At 40.0% G+C, this 23919-nt stretch overlaps 1 protein-coding gene across 14 annotated transcripts in view; it reads left to right on the top strand.

Moving 5' to 3' along the window:
- The window catches only part of RAPGEF4 (Rap guanine nucleotide exchange factor 4), a 259224-nt gene that overhangs the window by 144304 nt on the left and 91001 nt on the right, over window positions 1-23919 (top strand). Inside the window, exon 1 of one of the 14 annotated variants that reach the window (XM_059704068.1) lies at window positions 3893-4120. The exons of 12 other annotated variants lie outside the window; for them this stretch is intronic. In XM_059704068.1, the coding sequence (XP_059560051.1) occupies window positions 4052-4120 (69 nt within the window). In that variant the 5' untranslated portion in view covers window positions 3893-4051. Of the gene's footprint in view, window positions 1-3892; window positions 4170-23919 lie in introns of those variants that run through there. One more of the 14 variants, XM_059704072.1, reaches the window with a different exon arrangement.

The following is a 23919-nucleotide window of genomic DNA, read 5'->3' as shown; positions in this document are numbered from 1 at the left end:
CAAGTACATTGAAGTCATTGTTTCTCTTTGGAAGTAGAAAATAATTAATTGCTATAGTTGTTTATGGAAAACAGCTAGAAGGTTTAGGACAAACCTTTCCTAAGAAACAGAACCAAGCATGCATTCTAAGGATGGTAGTGGTGTAGTGGCATCGTCTTTACACGTACATAATCAATAATGATGTTAATTGTATTAAGTGGAATCTGGATTTAGATACCGACATGGAAGGGTTCTTGATGGAACCATGTAGTGATTCCCCGGGTGTGGTGCTCGGTGGCTCTCAGATGGGTCATCTTGCCATTGTGTCCCTTGACTGCTGTACCCAAGTGGCAATGCTACAGAACTGTCACCCTGTTCTTTCCCTGCTTTCGGTCCTATGTCTACGGGCTAAGACATGGTCTTAGTTACATTCCGATTATTTCTGTGTTCCTCTTCAGAGATCTGACTCTAGCTTTCCTTAGGTCTCCCTCCTTTCATAATCTTGGTTGTAAAGGGCTGGGTGGGAACGCTGGCCCACGGCTGTGCCACTACAGATTTGAGTTCAAGGCCAGGCAGTGTTACTTCAAGTTTCACACCAAAAATTGACGTGGCTTGTTCAGCAAAGGATTTTAGTTCCTCCCTGTGAGGCCCTGTGCAAGCTACTTGACTTCTCTAAACATCCTTGCCTCATCTTCAAAACGTGGATGTTAGTCCTGACCACCCTAAAAGGCCATTAGGAGTATTGAATGAGATAGTCTGTGGGAAGCATAGAGACATTACAGTAGAGCTCAGTAAGTGTTAGGACTATTATTATAATTATTAGTTTCTCAAGCTCCTCTCATTTTCTAGTTGTCCTTCCTTCTCTGAAAATGTTCTAGCTTTTATAAAGTAACTGTCTTTTGCCTTTATAGCTCTCCTTAAAATACCTTTCTTCCATGAGCCATTCCATTGATCATTTGCTATTTAAAAAATAGCTTTAGACACAGACAACAGTGTGGCGATGACTAGAGGGGAAGGGGGGTGGGGGAGGTAGGAGAGGTATGGGGGATAAATGGTGATGGAAGGAGACTTGACTTGGGGTGGTGAACACATAATACAACTACAGATGATGTATTATAGAATTGTACATCTGAAACCTATATAATTTTATTAACCAGTGTCACCCCAATAAATTGAATTTTTAAAAAATCTGTATGTGTTGAGTAAAGCTCTAAACAACCAGGCTCCTGGGATTCTAAAGCCGTAGCCTTCAGAGCCCAAAGTAACATACTGATTCTGCCACCATTTTGGACCCGGATGTCCCAAAGCACCCGTGACAAAAACCACATAGGTCCTTAGCCAAATAAAGATGATAAAAGGGCCTGCTGCTTCCTCGTCCAGGGACCATCAGTGATGAGGAGAGCGTATGGAATGGCCAGACCCCAGGGAGTCTAAAATGTTCTAAGCTTCAAAAGGAAGCTGTGTCTCTCTTAGGCCCCAGGTGACCTTTCGTTGGGACCTCCCTGCAGTGGGAGGACAGGCACAAGGTTCTAAGCAGAAAGCCTACCAGCTGTCACCATGTAGCTCACTTTGGGACAAAATAGGAATTTGAAGTTTGCAGGAAGTTTGGTACAGTGATGTAGGGGCTGGCCAGGCGGTCTCCCCTGTATTAGTTGTGGTGTCTGTTTATTTGTATTTGTTTGGGCCCTTCTGAGTCAAATCCTCCGGCAAACGGACTAGCACACATTTTCTCTGTCAGCAAATAGAGTGGATGTAACGTCACCCTGTGCTCTTAGGAAAGCTCTCCAGTGCCTTCGGTCAGAGTAAAGCAAATGAGATGAAAGATACTGGTGAGCAGAGTTGAAGCTCCTAGAAAGACAAAAAGGAGCTTAAGCTCCCGAATGTGGTGCTAATTGACGTTTTTCCTTTGGAAGAGACAAGTTGTGTTGTGATGGTTTCTTTAATCCTTTACACTCTTTAACTACATGCTGGGCAATATTATATTTCCTTTCTGTTTCTAAATAGCCACAACAGGCCTGTGACTGAAATAAAAGTACTTAAACTATTGTTTCAGTGTCCAAACACAGTCTTTGTGGAACGCATATATTCTCCTTTCCAGCTTCTACTCTCGATTTTGTTAATCACCGCATTTAACTTTTAATCAAGTGTGTAGATGTCAGTAAGTGGTGTTTTTACCTGCCTTGCCAGCTATATTTTCTTTCCAGACCCAGGCTTACCTTGTATAAAAAGAACTTTATTTTCATAAATTGCACTTTCATAGAAACAGATGGGCTGGCAGTTAATTTGCAAGAGTATTTGTTGACTACTTACTGTAATTGATAGGGATTTTTAACTTTAGGTACCACAGGAGACTGGAACCTATAAAATAATTGATGAAAATATTAGAAAAATGGCCATTGACCCAATAAGGCAAGCAGACTATTTTGGTAGGGGTGTAATTGTTTGTGGCTATTAGGTTTATAATGAAATTCTTCTCTTTGATTTAAGTTGGGGGTTTTTTTCTGTCTTCTCTATGTGCCATACCTGACTGACCATGTTTAACTCAAGCTAAAAAAAAAAAATCACAAATAAAAGAAAGCTTTATAGTTGAATATTACTGCTGTCCTTTGAAGGAATGAGCTTGCCTATAATTTATTGCTACTTATGTTGATTTTGCTGCTTACTGTGCTATGTATCCTTCTGAGAGACAACTGCTATGGAGCGTTGTAGTCTTAGAAGTTTATAGTTTTCTTCCTAAGTGTTCAAGAAGCTGGAAAACAGACTAAGGAAGAAATCACAAAATAATCCCATTTCCTGACTTACAGCATCTTGTTTCCAAAAAGATCATTTGAGATCTTCATTTTTAAGGTAGTTGTAGTAATGATAGTGTTGCTAGCAAGTTTCTTGCTAAATATGGAAGCATACTTTCCCAGTAAAGAACACTACCAATGCAGAGATCAAAGGTTTCCAAAGTGCTGGAAGAACTGACACTAGCTATTAAAAATGAGCAAGTTTGGGGGGGTCTTATAAAACTATCTGTAGGTCTAATTTTAAAAAGATGACTTAAGCCGGGCCCCGGTACCTCAGTGGTTGAGCATCCACGTTTTGAGGTCACAGTTTGATTCCTCATCAGGGCACATGCCCAGGTAGTGGGCTTGATCCCCAGTGGGGGACATGCAGGAGGCAGCTGACCATTGATTCTCTCTCATCGTTGATGTTTCTCTCTCTCCCTTTTCCTTCCTTTCTGAAATATATCAATAATAATAAAAAATGACCAAGTTTGTCAAATGCTTTAAAATAGTGGGTCATTTATATGAAGAACAATTTTCAGAAATTATTATAAAGACAAGGTTTTAAATGGCAGATAATAAGGGAATAATCTACACAGTTTCTGAAAATTCTCATTGAGGAGAGGGTAATAGAGTAATAATAAGCAAGTAACTATTAGGGTTAAAAGGTTAGGAGTTTTAGGAATTTTTAGGGACTATAATAACATTTATCTCTATTGCTCTTTTTCAAGGTTAGAGAAAACAAATTAGAATTATTTCTCACCAATTAAATGACAACATCTTATTTTGCCATTATAAGCTGGTTATGATTCTGGGCCAGATGAAGAAAAAAGGAAGGCATGTTTGCTGATACAAACTTAAAGTGCAAAAAACGTAGATAGTCCCATAAAACCCCTTTAGCACACCTACTGGAGTCAAACCAACAGTTTTCTGCAGAAACAAAGGTTTTTAAAATCTTGCTTTAAAGCATGACTGGTCCATGTTCGGAGCTTATCCGAGTGTCTTGGCCAGAGTTTGAGGGCTTACCCAGCAGCCGTTCTCTCTGTTCCTGGGTGAGACTAGTTTCCCAGTGCTGACCCCACCCTGAGACAACACACACGTCACGTGGGCTGAGAGTGCAAAGCTCCACACAGAAGAGCAAACCAACCAAATGCTGGGCCTTAGAAAACACTGAGCCTGCTCGTTTTGATTTTGAAGGGCAAATTGCTTATCGCCCGGTGAAGATTAGATTCTAGGGTGTTGCTGACCCCGTTCGGCGAGATGTCTAGTGTGTAAACACGCTTTTCTTCAGCTGGCGGGTTGGAATGCGTCACTCAGTGAGCCAGGACTTACTTTGCCCAGCCCCCTGGAGCACACCAGTGGCGATGTCGAAGGTGCCACGGACAGCTTCAGCTCTCTGAAGACATGTTTGTTTTTGTGTTTGTGAGTTATGCATTTTACGGGGCAGAATGCCTTTGTGAATTTCTTCCTGCTTTTTATTCCATCTGTTCCTCTCCTCTGTGGTGAGAGCGGACAGTGCTGTCTCTCTCCCTCTCTAGCTTCTGCAGTGGTATATTGATTGGATTTGTAACGTAATGTGCAGGCAGTTGCCCTTCAGCTAAGCAGTCAATAGTAAATGCAGGTAACACTCTAAAAATCTGACCTTGTGTTGTCAATTAGACCGTGTGTTTGTTGCCTCTAAATCAGTGGTTCTCAACCTTGGCTGCACATTAGAATCACCTGGGAATCTTTTTAAAATCCTGATTTCTGGGCCTCATCCTCCGGAAATTCTGTTTCTTTGTTATGGGGTGGGGCCACAACATTAGCAACAAAGAAACAGAATTTCTGGAGGATGAGGCCCAGAAATCAGGATTTTAAAAAGAGTCCCAGGTGATTCTAATGTGCAGCCAAGGTTGAGAACCACTGCTCTAAATGTTCTTAGTTGTGTTCACGGGACCTACTTGTCATAAGTTTCCTTAGCAAAGGGGCACCTATTGGGGTATACTGGGGTGCTGCCTTGTTAGCATATTTTAGAATTATGTTTGTAATATTATGAATTGCATTTGGTGATTGTTTTAATGCTCTAATTTTGGTTCTTCTACATTTAATTTTTTTTTTTTTTTTAGGACATAGAACTTTTTTTTAATCCTCTCCTGAGGAGTGAGAATATTTTTTCCATTGATTTTTAGAGAGAGCAGAAGGGGAGAGAGAGAAATATCAATGTGAGAGAGACATATCAATTGGTTGCCTCCCATATGCTCCCAACTGGGGGTGAGGATCGAACCTACAATCCAGACATGTATTCTTAACCAGAATCAAACCTGGGACCCTCTGGTGCGCAGGCCTATGCTCTAATCACTGAGCCTGCCAGCCAGGACAGGACATAGAACTTCTTTTTTTTTTTTTAAATATTTTATTGATTTTTTTTACAGAGAGGAAGGGAGAGGGATAGAGAGTTAGAAACATCGATGAGAGAGAAACATTGATAGCTGCCTCCTGCACACTCCCCACTGGGTATGTGCCCGCAACCAAAGTACATGACCTTGGCCGGAATCGAACCTGGGACCCTTTAAAATATATATATATATATCCTATCTAATAAAAGAGAAAGATGGTAATTGGCATACGACCGCTACCCTTCCCATTGGCTAATCAGGGAGATATGCAAATTAACTCCCAGCCAAGATGGCGGCCGGCAGCCAGGCAGCTTGAAACTAACATGAGGCTTGCTTGCTTCAGTGACGGAGGACTCCAACATTACCCGCCTGACTTGCAGGCCTCTCAGCTGCAACTCTAAGCAACTATATTGCAAATATAGAAGCTAAAAAAAACCCAGAAACCTGCTTTACTCAGCCGAGCTTCAGCCAGCCGGACCGCAACATTGTATCAAACACAGATGGTAAACAAAGGCCAGAAACCTGTTTTAAGCAGCTGAGGCCTCAGAGCTAAAGCTGGCCCAGAATAAAAAAAAAAAAAAAAGAAAAAAAGGAGCGGTTGGGAGCTTCAGTCCCAGCCTGAAAACAGCCCTCAGCCCCTCAGCCAGACTGGCCAGGCACCCCAGTGGGGACCCCCACCCTGAAGGGTGTGTGACCAGCTGCAAACAGCCACCATCCCCTCACCCAGGCTGGCCAGGCACCCCAGTGGGGACCCCCACCCTGATCCAGAACACCCTTCACGGCAAACCAGCCGGCCCCCACATGCGCACCAGGCCTCTATCCTATATAGTAAAAGGGTAATATGCCTCCCAGCACTGGGATCATCGGAGCCGCGAGGTCTCCCAGCACTGGGATCAATCAGTGTGACAGGGTGCAGCACCCCAACCCGCCGATCCGCCCTGCTCTGTGTGTGACGGGGGGTGGTGCCCCAACCCCCCTGATGGGCCCTGCTCTGTGCATGACAGGGGGCAGCGCCCCAACCCCCTGATCCGCCCTGTTCTGTGCGTGACAGGGGGTGGCGCCGCAACTTCCCTATTGACCCTGCCTTGAGTGTGACGGGGGCGGTGCCCCAACCCCCCAATCGGCCGTACCCTGAGCGTGACTAGGGGTGGCATCGCAACCTCCAGATCCGCCCTGCTCTGTGCATGTCAGGGGCGGCGCCCCAACTCCCCAATCGGCCCTGCTCTGAGCCCGACCAGGGGCTGCACCTAGGGATTGGGCCTGCCCTCTGCCACCCGGAAGCAGGCCTAAGCCAGCAGGGCGTTATCTCCCGAGGGGTCCCAGACTGCGAGAGGGCACAGGCTGGGCTGAGGGACCCCCTCTCCCCGCCAAGTGCACAAATTTTTGTGCACTGAGCCTCTAGTATATATATATATATATATATATATATATATATATATATATATATATATATTTCATTGATTTCTTACAGAGAGGAAGGGAGAGGGACAGAGTCAGAAACATTGTTGAGAGAGAAGCATCGATCAGCCGCCTCCCGCACACCCCCCACTGGGGATGTGGCCGCAGCCAAGGTACATGCCCCTGACCGGAATCGAACCCGGGACCCCCCCAGTCCCCAGGCCGAGGCTCCATCCAATGAGCCAAACCGGCCAGGGCAAACCTGGGACCCTTGAGTCGCAGGCTGATGCTCTATCCACTGAGCCAAACCGGCTAGGGCAGGACATAGAACTTCTTAATGTTGCTGCCAGGCTGCCAGGTTTTGGGGGTTGTCACTGATGGTTTTCCAGGGCTGCTTTGAATATATTCTCTCAATTGTTTCTGTAATCAGAATTCGACTTGGCCAGACGTCACAGAAAGGACCTGGGTAGCACTGAATAGTTAAGCATCATCATCATAAAAGAAATGAGATTCCCACTCTCTCTAGCCAACTTCTCCAGCTCTCACTTAAAACAGGGGTCCTCAAACTACGGCCCACGGGCCACATGCAAATACAAATATTGTATTTGTTCCCGTTTTGTTTTTTACTTCAAAATAAGATATGTGCAGTGTGCATAGGACTTTGTTCATAGTTTTTTTTAAAACTATAGTCTGGCCCTCCAACGGTCTGAGGGACAGTGAACTGGCCCCCTGTTTAAAAAGTTTGAGGACCCCTGCTTTAAAACATCGCATGGCCTTCAGGTGAGCCTGCTCAGTAGCAGCTCGCTGCTGAGAATTAGTTCCACTATCAGCGGGGACAAGGCACCTAATCTCATGTTGATAATAATGTGCTCCACTGCTGATTCCAAAGTTACGGGAGAGAGAATTGTTGTCTGCAGAAATATTTCATCCTGTGCTGCAGGCAATTATGTTCATCACCAGTAACTTTGAGTTGCTAGTGTATTATCTCAACTGATTGTGAGGATAAAATGCATAGTATCTTTTATGTTTGATGAATTCGAAGTTTTATTGTTCTTGTTTTGAGAAATTGAAACCAAATTATTTGCAAAATATGTCTTATGTGTAGGAGAGAAAATTGTAGTGTTCTCAGATTGGATAAATTAATCTAGTGATTGCATGTCATTCAGGATTTGTATTCTTCCCTCGTAACATTCTTTGTCAGACAGACTCCCCTGAGTCCAGAGATATTAAAATATTCTGTAGTCATTCTCTTTACCTTGAGGTAAAATTGCATTGAAGTGAGATAAGTGATAGATACACAAATACATGCACATACACACATATACAGACACATACATATGTTTGATTGTACAGATATATATTTATCTATTTTCATTCTTAAAATTTTCAGAAACAAATTTGTAAAGCCACCTTTAGAAATATGATCTGGCATTCTTATTGGCCAGTTTTTATCAATGTGTAAGTTCTCTTTACTTTAACTTAGTTTTATTTTCTATTTTCCTTCAAAGGATGATTCAGAAATACCCATAGAATATGCCATCTATTTGCTCAAAAACCTTTCATTTGTTGCATGTGTATTGATCAATCCCAGGCCCATGTCAGGCTCCAAAAATAAAATACGGTTCCTTCAGGGCGTTGCAGCGAGCAGATGGAGGCAGACATGTGAACACAAAAGTACGGTGAAGGGTCATGGGCACATGTGGGCAGAGTGTGGCATGAGGTGTGGCCTTAGGAGCTCTCCAGGCTTGAGCTGAAATCCAGCTCTGCTACTTACTACCCATGTGAAGGTGGACAAGTTAAAGTGTCTCCCTCTGTTTCCTCATCTCCAGGAGGACTAATGGGATGAATGCCAAGTGCTTAGCCAGTGCTGCAACCCACAGTATACTCTCAGGAGACACACTGGGGGGTGGGGGGGTCTTCTTTTTTAAAATGGCAGCACTGGATGGCGGATGCCTTAGGAGCCTGTTGTTCACTCTGATACCCAGCTCCTTTTCTGCTGTAATTTGCCCAGTCAGTGCTCCCTTATTTCTGATGTTCTCCTTTGTGTCCTTTCTTTCCCTTCTCTTGAATGACTCACTCAGCAAAGCTTTCCATTGAATCTTGCCCTCTCTTACCTTTTCCATTTGTCAAGGTCATTTTAAACTTCATTCCAGTTCTTCTAAGTGCCAGCCACTCCCACCCACCCAATTAGGAACCATTGTTAGATTTAATGAGCAAGCTTTTGATTCCATAGGCAAGGCATTAATCAGTATGTTACATCTAGCAACATTCAGCAGATGACCTAACCTTGTGGAATTTAATTTGTTTGTACTAACTTATTTGTATACATGATAAAATTACCCCTTCCAGATAGGAAGAAACACACACAACAACACTTAGGAAAACATCCCATGAGAATACTGGATAAAAAACAAGTATAAGTCATTAAATACACTTTTGTCATGCTTTTCATTCACTTGTAATTTGGGAAAAAAGGAAGACAATAATTTTCTTTCTATTTCAGGAGGCATTGGTATGACTGAGTTCAATGCTCATTCATTTTTATAATCCCTGTCCCCAGAAATGCATCAATTTTTGTCCCTGGCACTTCATAGCCAGCAGCATTGTACAAGTCACTTACCTCCATAAGGTTCAGTTTCCTCATCAATTAAAAATGGTGATCCCTGAACTACTACAATAAAAGGATTGTTTGGGGCATCAATGACAGTAAGGCATGGGGGAAACCCCAAAACTTGGCACTGCTCTCAGAAAAAAACAACATTATATTAAGTTCCCTGGAGCTTAATGCTAAATAAGATCACACCCTTGTCTATGGCAGCCCAAGGAGTGTTCTGGCCTGAGGGATCATGGAGGTTGGCCAGTGGGTTCTGGTTTCTATGGAGATTGGGGCTGAGAAGCTTTATAAAGGTGCCCTTGCATCCTGTTAGGACTTGGTCCAGTTCTAAGTTCTGGAAACAGCTTAGGATGCCAAATGGCAAGTCATTCATCTTAATGTCCTTATAAGTTGGCTCAGCCAGGAGAATGAAAAATTCCCGAATCACACCACGTGCTTACTTGGTGCTGTAATATGATAACCCGATCCCAAACAAAGTGAGGAAACCACACCCAAAGTTGACTACAAGGATGGACGAGGATAGAGAGTCAGAACAGGAACTCCAAGATAAGCTGGGGAAGGCGCCTGGATTGTGTGGGGCACAGCAGAGAATCATGGATGTTGTCACAGCAGTCCGCCCTGGGCCTTCTAGCTTTAGGGTGTGTGAGGTTTTTTAATATTATATGTTTACCCAGTCCTCTCAGTGTTAAAGCATTGCAATGTACACTGTCTAGTAAAGGAATTTGTAACATAGATGCAAAAGTGGCTCTATCATTCAACAAGGTATTCTTTTAAGCAGCAGGTAATGGGCCCTCCCTCACCTCCCCGCAACCTCCTACTTCACAGCTTTATGTTTTGTGTTTTTTCTTCCTCTCTCTTTGGTGTGTGGTATATTTAGAAAAACACTTGGGCTCCCTCTGGTGGCCATTCCAATATTTTTGCATGTCTAGCCTTAAAGCCGAAGCTTTGGTTACCTGACACACAATTTTTGGATAAAAGTGGAAGTGTTAATAGTAAATGTCATTTTCCTTTGTAAGATGCCTGATAATTGGAAACATTCAAATTGGATAAAATATCGAATTCATTCATTCATCCATCTTCCATCTAATATGCTGTTAATATTTGGCTTTCCTGAATGAAGGGGTATTTAATCTGCAAGTCCATAGAAAGATATTTAATTCCAATCCTGTAGGTTGAACATATTTTCTCAAGCAGAGATTCTATTAATAACCAAGTTTTTATAGAATGCTTCCTGTGTATTAAATCAGAGTTAGGCATGGTAGGAAACCATTTGTTACTTACCATTTTAAAAATATATGAAAATGCTCTTTTTTAATGGTTGACAGTGTTGTATTATTTCTTTTTTATTCTTTAAATCAAATCAAAGACCCATTCTACTTTCCCCAGAGAATTTTATCTTAAGTGATTATTTTTCGAGGCCAGATTACTTTTTAATTGTGTCAATGTATTAGTCAATATACAGGCTCAACTGCCATAACATAGACCTAACTATAAAAGTCTCTTAAATTAGATAGAATATAATTTTCCTTCATGCTAATTGTCCAGATGTGAGCTGTCCAGGATTAATGTGGCACCCCATGTTGTAAGGTATTTTTATGATTGGAAGTCTCTTCTTGGTTACCTTATTCTTATACTTACATGTATCAAAATATAAATTTAAATCTTAGCATTTAAAAAATTCATATGACTGTAATATCTATTAAAGTTTTTCTTCTGGATTGAGTTATGACAGGCTCTGAAAATAAAGTATGGTACCTTCAGGGAGTTGCAGTGAGCAGATGGAGACAGACATGCAAACATAAAAGTACTGTGAAGGGTCATGGGCATGTGTGGGCAGAGAGTGTGGCATGAGGTGACTTGGGTGCTTTTTAAAAATGAATTTGTTATCGATGCAACAGGGGTTTAACATTCATTCTATTCTCCTTTTTGGTTTTTAGATAAGTAAATACTGGGAAAGCCTGTTTACATAAATAAGCAAATGAGAATGGAAATAATCTTAAATAGCAAAGTCACTAAGTTCTTTGACTCCTAGGCAGCTAGTGCAGTACTTCATGCAGAGATGGAGGAGATGGTAGAGTCCCAGTGGAGAAGATGGGAAGAGTTGCATTCTTGATGGATTTTGAAAATGGATTTCATAGGATTTTCTGGTGGATTAAATGGGAGGAGAGAAAGAAGGGAGTCAGGGAGAACTTCCCCGTTCGGGGCCTGACCACATGGAAGGATGCAGCTGCCAACAGTGATGCAAGGGAAAGCTGAGGATAAAGTGAGTTTGGAGACCTAATTTGGAGGTCATTGTACTAGACAGAATCCAGGAGTGCGGTGTGATTAGACTTGCTCCTGGTCCTGTCAATAGTTAATGAGAATAAACATTTGTGAGAGTGATAATGAGGTTTGATGTTGGGTATTTATACTGAGTAGTATGTGCCTGGGGCATGAATGAAATTAGAATGTGTCTGAAAGAAATAAAAATGAGGGAAAAATCAGCAAGAATTTTATTAGGTTTGTCACTTCCCTCTGTTATATTTTGTAGATTTTTTAAGAGAATTTATGTTTGTAAGTAAACTCTGTGTCACTGTCGATGTCACCTTCTGAATTAATAAAAGGTTGATGTATGGAATATTTTAAGTACAAACAGGAAATGAATCAAGCTAACAAAGTGCTGCTTAATAGACATCCTCAGGGACCCAATTTAATGAATAGGCAGAGGGATATTATTTGTAACTTATCCCACAAATTATTTCTATATGACTCAGTGATTTTAAAGGGGATGGCCTGCTTGAAACAATTTGTTTTTCTTAATTAGTTTAATCATTCTCTATAGTTTCTAATACTACTAAATGGGATAATAACCCTTTTTTCTTAAATAAATTAATTTTTCTAACCTAGCCATTAATGTTCAATTAATAACGTTTGAAGGAGTGAAGTAATTCCATAATAGGAGGGAAAATTATCATGTTTTATTTAATTCTTTTTAAATCAACTCACATTTATTAAGGACCTATTATGTACCATGCAGGCACATATTTTGGCTCTAGAGATACAAAGTCCAATAAAACTAATTCAAAGAGCAAACAACCTAGCAGCTTAAACAGTCTAGGAGAGAGATAGGTAAATGGGTAATTATATCAGAATATGGTACTGAGAGAAATTAAAGCCAAGTGCTGAAATGCCTCACACATTGTAAGAGCCATACCACTTGAACGCAAAGGATTTCTGAAAAAAAAGAATATTTCATTATCCACACACACCCCAGCATTCTCCCTCTTCACAAGAATGCAGAGCTGTTGTATAACTTCAGACTATGTAGATTACAGGTGGCAGAAATACATATCAAGCCACCACAAAGGCAAACAAGGGAGTAGGTTGGGGACTCACAGCCCCACTCCACAGGAAGAACAGGTGTGGAGCTGACCTTCAGTTTCCAGAAGCCAAGGGCTCCACTTATTTCTACTTCTCCCCAAGCCTGGAAGCGTGGCCACCAACAGTTTCTAGTTCTTCCAGGGCAGCTATAGTTAGAAAATCTTGAGGAAGGATAATGATGGGTCTCGTGTGGGTCATGTCGTCCCTTCACCCCCAACTCTGAGCCAGGGTGGACTCAGCTCTGAAATGAAGAGAAGGTCTGTGCCCAGAAAAATGGGGGCCAGGAAACAGAAGCTGTTTACTCTTCTCCAGTGAGACACATTTGGCTGACTCCTAAAAAATCAGCCCCCTTCCTTTGGTGTACTCAGGTAGCATCGTAATGCAATCAATATCTCATTTGGGGTTAGTCTTCATCCCTTGTTTATCAAGAAGTAGGACAGCAGCACTCACGAGAATAATGTTGACATCACATTTTGCAATCGCTTTGATTGCACTATGCATTGTGCTTTAGAAATTCCATGCATTCTATTCAATCAGAGTCACAATTTCCTTTTCCCTGTCTTCTTAACATGTATGATGTGGAAATTAACGAGATTTGATCTTGTTAAGTCTTTTGAGATACTTAGGTGTGGGTTCTGAACCAGTAGAAGACATAAGCAAATCTGTCTTTCCTAGATATAGGAATTCTTCCTTTTTACCTAGTTGATTTTGTCTGTAAAGTCTATGAGCCAAATTTACATTCAGATGAGTCATTGAAGCTTACATTGTGTGCCCAAAAAGAAATGTGTATGCCAAGAGTCTGAAATGAAGTCTAGCAAGACAGTGGATTTTTAAAACAATGGCTATATTTTCCTGGTCATAAATATAGTAGAGCTTATATCAAATATTTGGAAACATAAAACTTTTATTTTTTTATTGTTTAAAGTATTACAAAGAGTATTACATATGTCTCCTTTTTTTTCTCTCCTTGACCTTCCCCCGGCCTCCCCTACTCCCCAGTGTCTTGTGTCCATTGGTTATGCTTATATGCATGCATACAAGTCCTTCGGTTGATCTCTTACCCCGGCCCCCACCAACCCTCCCTGGACTTTCCGCTGTAGTTTGACAGTCCATAAAACTTTTTTAAACATCTACCATATATGCCACCACCCAGAGCTCTGTGTATTTTACATGTTTAATATTTAGAACCAAATTTAGTTTAATATATATATTATATCCATAGCCTATATTCAATTACGTTTATAAAGGACTTTTTATTATTTAATATTTTCTCAACCATTTGAGAGAGTGACTTTCCTCTGCATTAATTTTTTTCCAAACAGCAATATGGATCTTGTAAAAGTTAGTTTTCTCACCATCCCCTCCCCATTTTCAGAATTATTTCTGGTTACATTGCTGTTCTTCCTTCATTTTTGACTTTCTGAGTCTTTCCCTGGTATTAGTCCTCTTATGTGTGAAAAACTTCCTTTAGAAATTCTTCTAAAACAGGTCTGCTGGCCCCAATTTTCCTTTATCTGGGAATGTCTCTCTTTTCTCTTTTAATCTTCATTCCTAATGGATATTTCCTCTGGATAGAGAATTATGGGTTGAGAATTTTAATCCTTCAGCATTTTTCATGAACCAATATTGATACAATATTGATAAAGTCCATTGTTTATTCAGATTTCTTTTTTTTTTTTTTATGTGGTGTCCTTTTTCTGGTCCAGGAGGGATATCACTTTATGTCTTGTGGCCCTGTCACCCTAGGCTCTTGTAGGTTTCTCAGACTTTCCTCACTGATGCCTGACAGATTTGAGGGCTAAAATCAGGTATTTAGGAGGATGGCCCTCATTTGTGATTTGGCTGATTTTTTCCCCCCATTAGACTCAGATTATGTGTTTTGGGGGGGAAAACCCACAGAGGTAATGTACCATTTTCGTCACATCATATCAAGAATACATGTTATTAATATGATGTATCATTGTTTATATTGACCTTGATGACCTGGTTAAGGTCGTATTTGCCAGGTTTTCCCACTGTGAAGTCCCTCTTCTCCATGGCTCTTTCCATGCTGAACTCTGGAAGGAAGTCACCATGCACTGTGGATACTTTTGTGTTATGCTCCACCTCCTTGATAGTGAAGATCTACATAAATTATTTAGAATTCTTCTACATGAGAGATTTGTCTCTTCTCTCACATTTATTTATTTAGTCATTTATTTATATCAGGATGGACTCGAGAGATTTTAATTTGCACTTTGGGTTGTAATCCAATACTACTATATTGATTTTGTTGCTCAAATCATTCCAGCTTTGGCCATTGGGCACCCCGCCCTTTCAGTTGGCTCCTGTGTTACTTTGGCAACTCCCATTGTTGTATTTTGGACATGTTCTTACTTTCTGGCACAACCAGATGTGTGTATACTCCCTGTCCCCATCTTCGCCACAGCATTTTGCCAAAGGTCTTTGGTTTCTTTAACTGAAGAATGGTATTAGAAACTAAGATCCAGATGGCAGGTGTGCTTGTTTCTATTGGGATGTTCTTGCTTCTAAGCCCTTTCAGCTGAGAGAGCAAGGAAATACATACAGTATACTAACTTGAGCACATATACGTACCTGTGCGTATTTGTTTATATATCCATCTGTATCTATATTTAGTTCATACTGATTTTTTCTAACTCTAATCCACCACCGCATAAATTATTCTAGCCAAGATGTCTCCTTAAACAGTAGTCTCCCCCACTGTTTCAGTTTCTGTTCTCAGTTACCTTCAGTCAACAGTAGTCTGAAAATAGTAAATGGAAATTTCTAGAAATAAACACTTCCTGAGTTTTAAATTATGCACCATTCTGCATAGTGTGATAAAATCTTGCTCTATTCCACTCTGTCCCTCCCAGGATGTGAATCCTCCCTTTGTCCAGCGTATCCACACTGTATGCCCTCCCCGCCCATTAGTCACTTACTAGCCCTCTCAGTTATCAGATGGACTGTCCCTTAACACAGTGCCTGTGTCAGGTAACCCGTATTTTACTTAATAACGCCACATTCACTTAACTTTTATTATAGTATATTGATAAAATTGCTCTATTTTATTATTAGTTATTGTTGTTAATCTCTTATAGTGCCTAATTTAGAAATTAAACTTTGCTATAGGTAGTATATGTGGGAAAGTCGTAGTATATAGAGGGTTCGGTGCTATGCACGGTTTCAGGCATCCACTGGGGGTCTTGGAAAGTATCTCCCTGTGGATAAGGGGGGGCTGCTGAGTTGTGGTTTATATGATTAAATATTTTTATACTTTCCAATGAGCATGCATTAGTCTGTGATTTAAGAAAACCAGTAACTAAGTATATGTCTTTACAATTGATAATCTGACTTTCTGATGTTTTTGTTTTTAACAAAGCTGAATCTGTAATACTTTCACCTGTAGCATCTTCCTGAACTTCCTCCTCTTTTCCAACCGGCTCTGTGCTACAGCTAGATGTGGAGACTCCAAATCCTTTAAACTCCCCGCTCTGTGATTTTGACTCCAGCCTGCACTACCTCTAGCCTTTAGGTCCTTCATCCTAGAGCTCCTGTTCAAGTCCCGCCTCCTCTGAAAAGGCTCCCTGGAGCCACCGTGGACAATTGTTGCTACCCCTTCTCCTCGCCTCTCTATAGATCACTTATGACATGCACATAGAGGCCGACTACGTGTGATTTTCACGTTCGTGCCACTCGACGGCAGCATAAGCATTCCTCTGATCTTGTGAAACCCACCTGCTGATTACTAATCAGTGCTGACTGCCTAGAAAAGTGTGTGCATTTTCTGACTGTGACTTTAAACATGAGTTGTCGAGTTTCCACAGCATGTAACATGAAATGTGTGTCACTTACTTTGAATTTAATACACTACCTAAAAGTATTTGTGAGAATTTCTGAGACTTTTGATGGATTCAACTTATATCTTCAGAAACCTATATGTGGCTGTAGAAAACTGCTTTTCACTTTCTCGAGAGTCAAATCATTGGCCTTCTTAAGCGTAATAGCTGAGAAGCATGTAGTTGTGTAGTATTTACAATGGAATATATGAATAAATACAATTCTTGGATATTTTATTGATATTTATTATGATCTCTTTGAAGAAGTTATGTTTGCCAGGTATAGGAACTATTTAAATGAAATAGCTGTAAACATTTAATTAGATACCAACTTTAATACTCTTTTTGTTTTAATTTTTCATATGTTTGTATTCCTTTGAGGGCGTTATTAGTGTTTAAGCAGTAGATACTTGACATTTGCAATCAGCATTCTACATTTTCCCCAGAATTACTAAATGGGTGAATATGTGTAAAAATGCCAGGCAGTCATTGAGGCTCACTCTCTCTCCACGGGTCCTCCTCCTGAATGCCACCCTCTGTGGAGGTTGGTTGTGGCAACGTTTTTGCACACACACAGATTGCTGCCAGTTGGGCCGTGTGTCAGGATCACATGTCTGGGTACCGTTCAGATGTTAAGTTTCAAATCCCAAGGTTTTCTTTTTTCTATGTATAATGGGGGGTTAGTAATTATTTTCTTTTTTGTTTTTTTTGATAAGGAGATTAAGTAAATTTCTTGTCCTAACATAGGTTTTTTTCTTTTAACTTTTCATTAAAGCTTAGCATATGCATGTAAAAATGTACACATGTCATTTAGGTAAATACATTTTCACAAACACACTCATGTAAACTGCACCCAAATCAAAAAAACAGAACGTCACCACCACCTCAGAAAGAAACTCGTGTTTTCTTCTAGCCACTCCCACAACTAAGGTTAATCTGTTTTTATACTTTAAATGAGCAGATAGAAATCACCTGGTACATACTTGCTGTACCCAGATTCTTTCATTAAATATTATGTTGTGAAGTTAATCTTATTCTGTTATGGAAATATATTATAATATATTGTCCGTTCTGTTGTCAATGAGCTATTATGAATAGTTGTGTTCTGAACATTCTAGTACATGTCTTTTGGTGAATATATGCACATATTTCTGTTGGGCTTTTATATAGTGGGGTTTTTTCTGTAGTTAGGAGTACACATGTTCATATGTAGGATCTGTGTATGGACTTCTATAAATTTCAATTAACCCCTGAAATTATAAGCAGAATGTTGGGTATACGTATGTATATGCATCTTGAGGGTGCCATCACTTGTATGAATTCTCAAAATTGCCCATAAAACTTTCAGAAATACTTAGCAAAACAATGAAAACTCAAAATTTACCTTGTGTCTATCATGAGAAAATAAGAGAAAGTCAAGATGATGGAGAGAGATGGTTTCACGCCTCTGAGACCATCTGTTTTTAAGAACTTAGTTGACCTAAGGAATGCAAAAGTGTCAACTTTAAATGAATGTTTCTCCCTTTCAACCTTAAAACGCCTTATTACAGATATGAACTGAAGAGAAATGTTATTCCTAGGAAGGAAGAAACAAAAGTAAAGTAGTCCACAAATGATTTGCCAACATCCAATAAACTGAGTCTTTCCATATCTAACCATAAAGAGCAAAACAAATTTCAGAAATGAGAAGAGGAAAGATTCTTTCCATTCTTTTTATACCACTGCCAGGTAAAAACCTCCCCAGAGATTTCTCCATGTATTAGTCAAGTAAATATTTAGTGACTAATCCCTAGGTACAATGCACCATGGGGATTCCGAGGTAACAAGGACACAATTTTTTATTTTAAGGAGCTCATGTTGTACTTGGAGAAACAGGTAAACAGCTGTGGCACAAGCAGTGAAATATTTGCAGTAATGGAAATTCAGGAAATGAAGAAAGACTGGACGTTCAGCTCAGGACACAACTGTTGTATGTAGAAAACGTTCTATAGATCCCTCAAAATAAGAAATTCAGGACTGATGGACCCAGAGGTGTGAAACTCTCTCTCTCCATCATCTTGACTTTCTCTTATTTTCTCATGATAGATGAAAGGTAAGTTATGAGTTTTCACTGTTTTGCCTTTATATGATCACTAATCTCCCCAAATGGTTCTTTAAATTGTTTAATCTAATGCATTAATTATGAATCTTTAAAGAACCAATGATGAGAAAAATCATTTGTTGTGGGCTGATTTTTTTAAAAAATATATTCTTATTGATTTCAGAGAAGAAGGGAGGAGAGAGATAGAAACATCAATGATGAGAATCATTGATTGGCTGCCTTCTGCATGTCCCCAACTGGGTATTGAGCTGAAACCTGGGCATGTGCGTTGATTTTTTTAAATGAGTTTCTATAGTTTCTCAGATTGTGTCAGAGGGTGTGTTCCTAATTGGGCCAATCTCATTTTAAATATTTTGTAGCCCAAACCCAGCATTGTAACCCAAATTTAGCATCATTTACCAGAATAATCCCCTTTGAATTCTAATAGATTAACTTTAGCACATTCCAGAGGGCATTCTTAAATGTCCATAGAATAAGTTTATATCTATACATTTTTTTATTCAAACTAGAATTACAGAACATGGCAACTCATACTACATGTTTTTATTTACAGTATATTATTACAAATGTGTTGTTATGTTACCTAATTTTACATCCAGGTCTGTGATTCATTTTGAGTTATTGTTCGTGAATGGTGTAAGGTCTGTGTTGAGGTTCATTGTTTTGAATGTGCATATATCCAGTTGTTCCAGCACCAATTGTTGAAAAGATTGTCTTTTCTCCATTCTATTGTCATTGCTCCTTTGTCAAAGATCAATTTGTGTGGGTCATTTAGGTAGGTCTATTTCTGGGCTCTCTATTATGTTTCCACTTGTCTGTTTTTCTGCCAATATCACACTGTCTTGATTACTGTAGCTTTATAGGAAGTCTTGAAGTGGAATAACATCAGTCCCCCAACTTCATTCTTCTCCTTCAATATTGTGGTAATTATGGGTCTTTTGCTTCTTTATATAAATTTTAGAATCAATTTGTTAATATCTATAAAATAACTTGCTAGGTCCAGTTTTTAACTTCTAGCTTTGTAGGAATAGAATCCCTGAAAAGACTGGGCTGGTGGTTCCAGCACTTGATACAGGGATGTGGTCTGCCTTCTTCCACTCCCACCCTTTCTGCCCTTCCTTCTCTGTTGCTGGTCCATTGAGTAAGGAGAGGGGAGTAAGACATTTCTTTTTTAGAGTTCCTGTCTCTGTGCTTACTTTACCCAATATATTCTTGCATCTTGTCTACTTTTTCATTAGTATTATTCATGGAATATGACTCTATAGTTAACATATTAATCATAGTTCACTTAAATTTTCTGTCTGACAATTCCAAACTCTCTGTCATATCTGAGTCTGGCTCTGATATTTATTTAGTCTCTTCAGACTTTGCTTTTCCTTGCCTTTGGCATGCCTTGTAATTTTTGGTTACAAGCCTGACATGATGTTTTGGGTAAGAGGAATGGAAAGTAGACCTTTAGTGTGAGTTTTTTTTGTTAATCTGGCTAGGGTCTGAGCTGTGTTTAATGTTTGTTATAGATATAGATGCTAGAGGCTTCTAGTGTCCTTGGTTTTGTCTCCTAGGTTTAGTTTGGGCTTCCTTAAGAACTCCTCCTTAGATAAAGTCTACAATTTTTTCTGTCAATTGTATTTTGTATTGGTTTCAGGTGTACAGCTTACTGGTTAGACAATTATATACTTTACATAGTTTTCCCTTTAAGATTTCCAATATCCCAACTGGCACCATACATAGTTATTGCAATATTAGTGACTATATTCCCTCTGCTTACTTATATCCCCATGAGTATTTTGTAACTTAGAGTCTGTATCTTACAGCTCTTTCAGTTGTAACCCACGACTTTCCTACTGGCATAGTTGGGGCAAATAGGGGAAAGGAAGTGTCTTATAATATTATGACTAAATTTCAGCCATTCACAATCATTTCTTAGCTTCTTTTTCTCTTTTAGTTGAAATAGGAAGCTAGAGGGGACTAGAGTCAAAGAAATGCCTTCCCTCATGGGGGATAAAAATCTAGTAGAGTCTTTTCCCTGGAGAGTCTTTTCCCTTTGTTACAGAGAACACTCTGGTTGTATTTCACAGTGATTCCCCCTCCCCTCCCCAGCCCTACACTCCAACTGCCCCCCCTCCCCCAGATCCATAAGATCTTTTTTGGCTCTTCATCAAGAAAGCCTGATGGAGTTCTAGGAGGTATGGGGATCTACCTAAGACTGCCCTCCAGAAGTTTCTTACTCTCAAGCTACTCCACATTCAGTCTCTAGCAGCTCTTCAAAATTACCACTGTTAAAAGAAAAACTGAAGCATATTAAAGATTTTAAGTTTATTTGAGCAAAAGTTGATTCGGATCAGACCCCAACCAGAAGCGGTTAGGAGTACTCTACCCACAGGTGCTCAGGGAGATACTTTTTGTAGAGAAAAGGTGGAAGCAATGCAAGGAAATTAACTGGCTATAGCTTTAAGCCTATTGGCTGTTTGTGATTGGTTGTACTTAGGTTTTAATTTCATAATCTTGAGGCATCTATAGGCTTAGACTTTGGCTGCTTACCTAAGCTACCATGGCCTTAGAGCCATATCAGTCTAATGACTTCCTTGTAATTAACACCATTTAAGTGTTCCTGTCCGTCTGTGGTTTCTGTTCCAGGTAGCCAAATCTCAGCTGTTAACTCTCAGGATTCTCTTGACTCTCCACATTTTGGGGCGGCAGTTTCCTCTACAATCTCAGATCTCTGACTGGCCTGAGAGAAGTCATTATTTTCATGTTTTTCAGCTTTTTCATGTTGTAAGGATGGGAGTAACAACTTCTAATCTCTATATGTGTGGAAGCTGAAATTGGAAATCTATAAGCCAATTCTGAAGTAGGAAAGACTAGAAAAATAAAAAAGCTGCACATAGAAGCCAAAGAAGTCTGTAGATGATTTTTCCATTATTTAATAAATGGAAAAACTTACAAAGTTATTTCACAGTGATGAAATCTGTCTATGAGTCTGACTTGGTCATTCCGTTAATTTCATCTGGTCAACCAAAAAGTGATGACATTGATGATCATGAATTACAAGACTGAGGCATACTTTTCTAAGACCTTAACTTAGTTGTATTATTCTAAAATGCCAAAACAAGGGAATGTAATTTCTAAAAGTATATCTTTTCATTAAATAAGTGAATGTTATTCTCCCCACTTCCTAGAGATTTTCTCACCTGAAACGAGCAAGAGAAAATTTGAAATCCAGAATGTGGTTGCTTTCATTTGACTCAGATTGCCTCACTAATTATTTAGCCCGTAGAAGTTTTGCTTTCCCAGCAAGATCAAAAACTCATTTAGACCGAGCACTTTATCAAAGTCTTCTACTTTAGCCTAGCACATTGCTTTGCACACAATAGGCCTTCGTTAAATATTTGAATTAAATTGGATGCGGACTTATATGACTTTTTATTGCGCTGGGTTGCCAGAGTTCTGCCATGAGCTTTGTGTCCCAATCTAGCTTGTTATTCTTATCACTTGGCTTAAAATGCTGTGCATTGCAAAAGGCTTCTGTGAGCAAGTACTTGAGTAAAAAGAATTACCTGCTTTCAAAAGGACCTGCATATGGTTTTTCACGAAATCTATTACAGTGCCTTATACCTCATTATAATCTACTGGGGAATTATTGTGCATCTTGTAATGGAGGCTAAATTCATATTTTTCACCACCTGATTAGTATTACTGAATTGTCTCTGGTGCCAAAAGGAATATTTTCCCTTATTGTTTCTCCTTTTCAGTAGTAATAGAAACATAATAAAAAGCAGTAGAATGCATCTGCTCTCCAGAAACAAACAAAAATCAATTACGGTCAATCCTGAGGGAAGTCTTCAGTGGAGAAAGCCAAGAAAAGCAGAGAGCTGAATACCTCTGCCTTTATCTGTTCTCTCTGCCTAGCTTTTTAGGATGGTATTTTCATAGCCCAATTTGGATTCATTCATGCCTAGGTAAGAAGGGAGAATTTTTATTTTCAACACATGATTGATGTGTTGAAATGTATGAAATTTAATTGGAGAAGAGTCCATTTCTTTCTGTAATATGTATTTTCTGGCTGTAGGTCAGAACATAGAGCCACCCCAGGAAACAAACCAAAGAACATTAATGAAGGCTCACTCTGTGCTCGCTCACTCTCCACCTTCCCTCTCTGTAGCCCAACACAGAGAGTGTCTGGGGGACATGGAATTGTGAGTGTTAGAGGGCCGAGAGCATCATGGGGAAATTTTGATGTGATTGTGGGAGGAGGTGAGTACCGCATTTACCTGCACCGCCATCTTGACTCTCCTTCCCCTATTGCTGGAAATTTTTAAGATCCAGTCTGCTATCTGACAACCTAGAAGGGCTTAAATGCTTCTTTCTCAATGAATTTGAGTCAGACAGAACATGACTTCTTCCAAAGGGTGAGCAAAGTCATCTCTAGAAGAAGAGAGCAGGTGGGATGGGGTCATGGTCCCTGGGATTCAGCTCCCAGGCCTTCCAGTTATTAGCAGGAAGCTCAGTCCCTATGTGTCTCTGCCCTTGGTTTCCTCAATAAAAAATGAGAGGACTAATAAAATAAGGAGCTGACACGCATCAGGGCACATGTGCAGGCCAGATGAATAAAGGGCCTGCCACAAGAAATGTTTGGTCTTGCCTTTAGGGCTGCTTTCCTTGTCTTCATTCTCATTAATATCACCGGGCCACTTCTTTCCCTGTCTCGTTTAACCTAATCATTTATAAAATGAAATTCTTTTCCTCATTCTCTAAAGCACAGCTAGGCTGAAATTCTCAAAAGAACTTTACTTGAAAGCCAGGCGAAACCAGAAAAGGAAATACAAAAGCAATAACGTCACACTCATGACCGAGGAGTTCCTGAACAGGCATTAGCAGGTGGCTGTTTTCCAGGGACCTGGCCTACCTGTCACAGATGCCCTCTATCTTACAACAGGTGGCTGCTGGGAACCAATATAATTCTTAGAACATAGGCGCTTGCCTACCTGAATACAGTGTCCCCTTTCAAAGACAAATTGTTATTCCCCCAAAATAAAGCTTCCCCGGCTTTCACCCTGCATGTGTTCCTTGGAGGTTTTATTTAAATAAAGGGACTGAGCCTTCTCAAAGCATCCATTCATTATGTTGCCCTGAAACTTAAAACTTTTCCAGCCAGGGAAGTTTCTAAGAACACCGCCTTTCAACAGATTCAATAGCCTCCCGGTCCTGGAATTGGAACTCCGGTTATTTAGCTAAAAGACAACCTTGTGGACATTTTACCCTTTTAGAAGCTGCAAATCAAAGGAACAATTCTGGTTGAAGCCTGATGCTTCCCCCTGCTTTTGAAATACTTCCTTTTCAGGACTCCAAGGGACCAGAAAGGGAACTACCATCAAAATAAACTAACCTAAGGACCACTTCTTAGCATTTTGTTTAAATACAGCCACTTCTGTAGAAACAAACAAAAAGATGCAATTTTCAAATAATGTTTCGTTGCACCTACTGG

Source organism: Myotis daubentonii, chromosome 7, assembly GCF_963259705.1.
Source record: "Myotis daubentonii chromosome 7, mMyoDau2.1, whole genome shotgun sequence".
Taxonomy (NCBI): Eukaryota; Metazoa; Chordata; class Mammalia; order Chiroptera; family Vespertilionidae; genus Myotis; species Myotis daubentonii.
The sequence above is the reverse complement of the archived record's forward strand: the minus strand, read 5'-3'. Positions and strand labels throughout refer to the sequence as shown.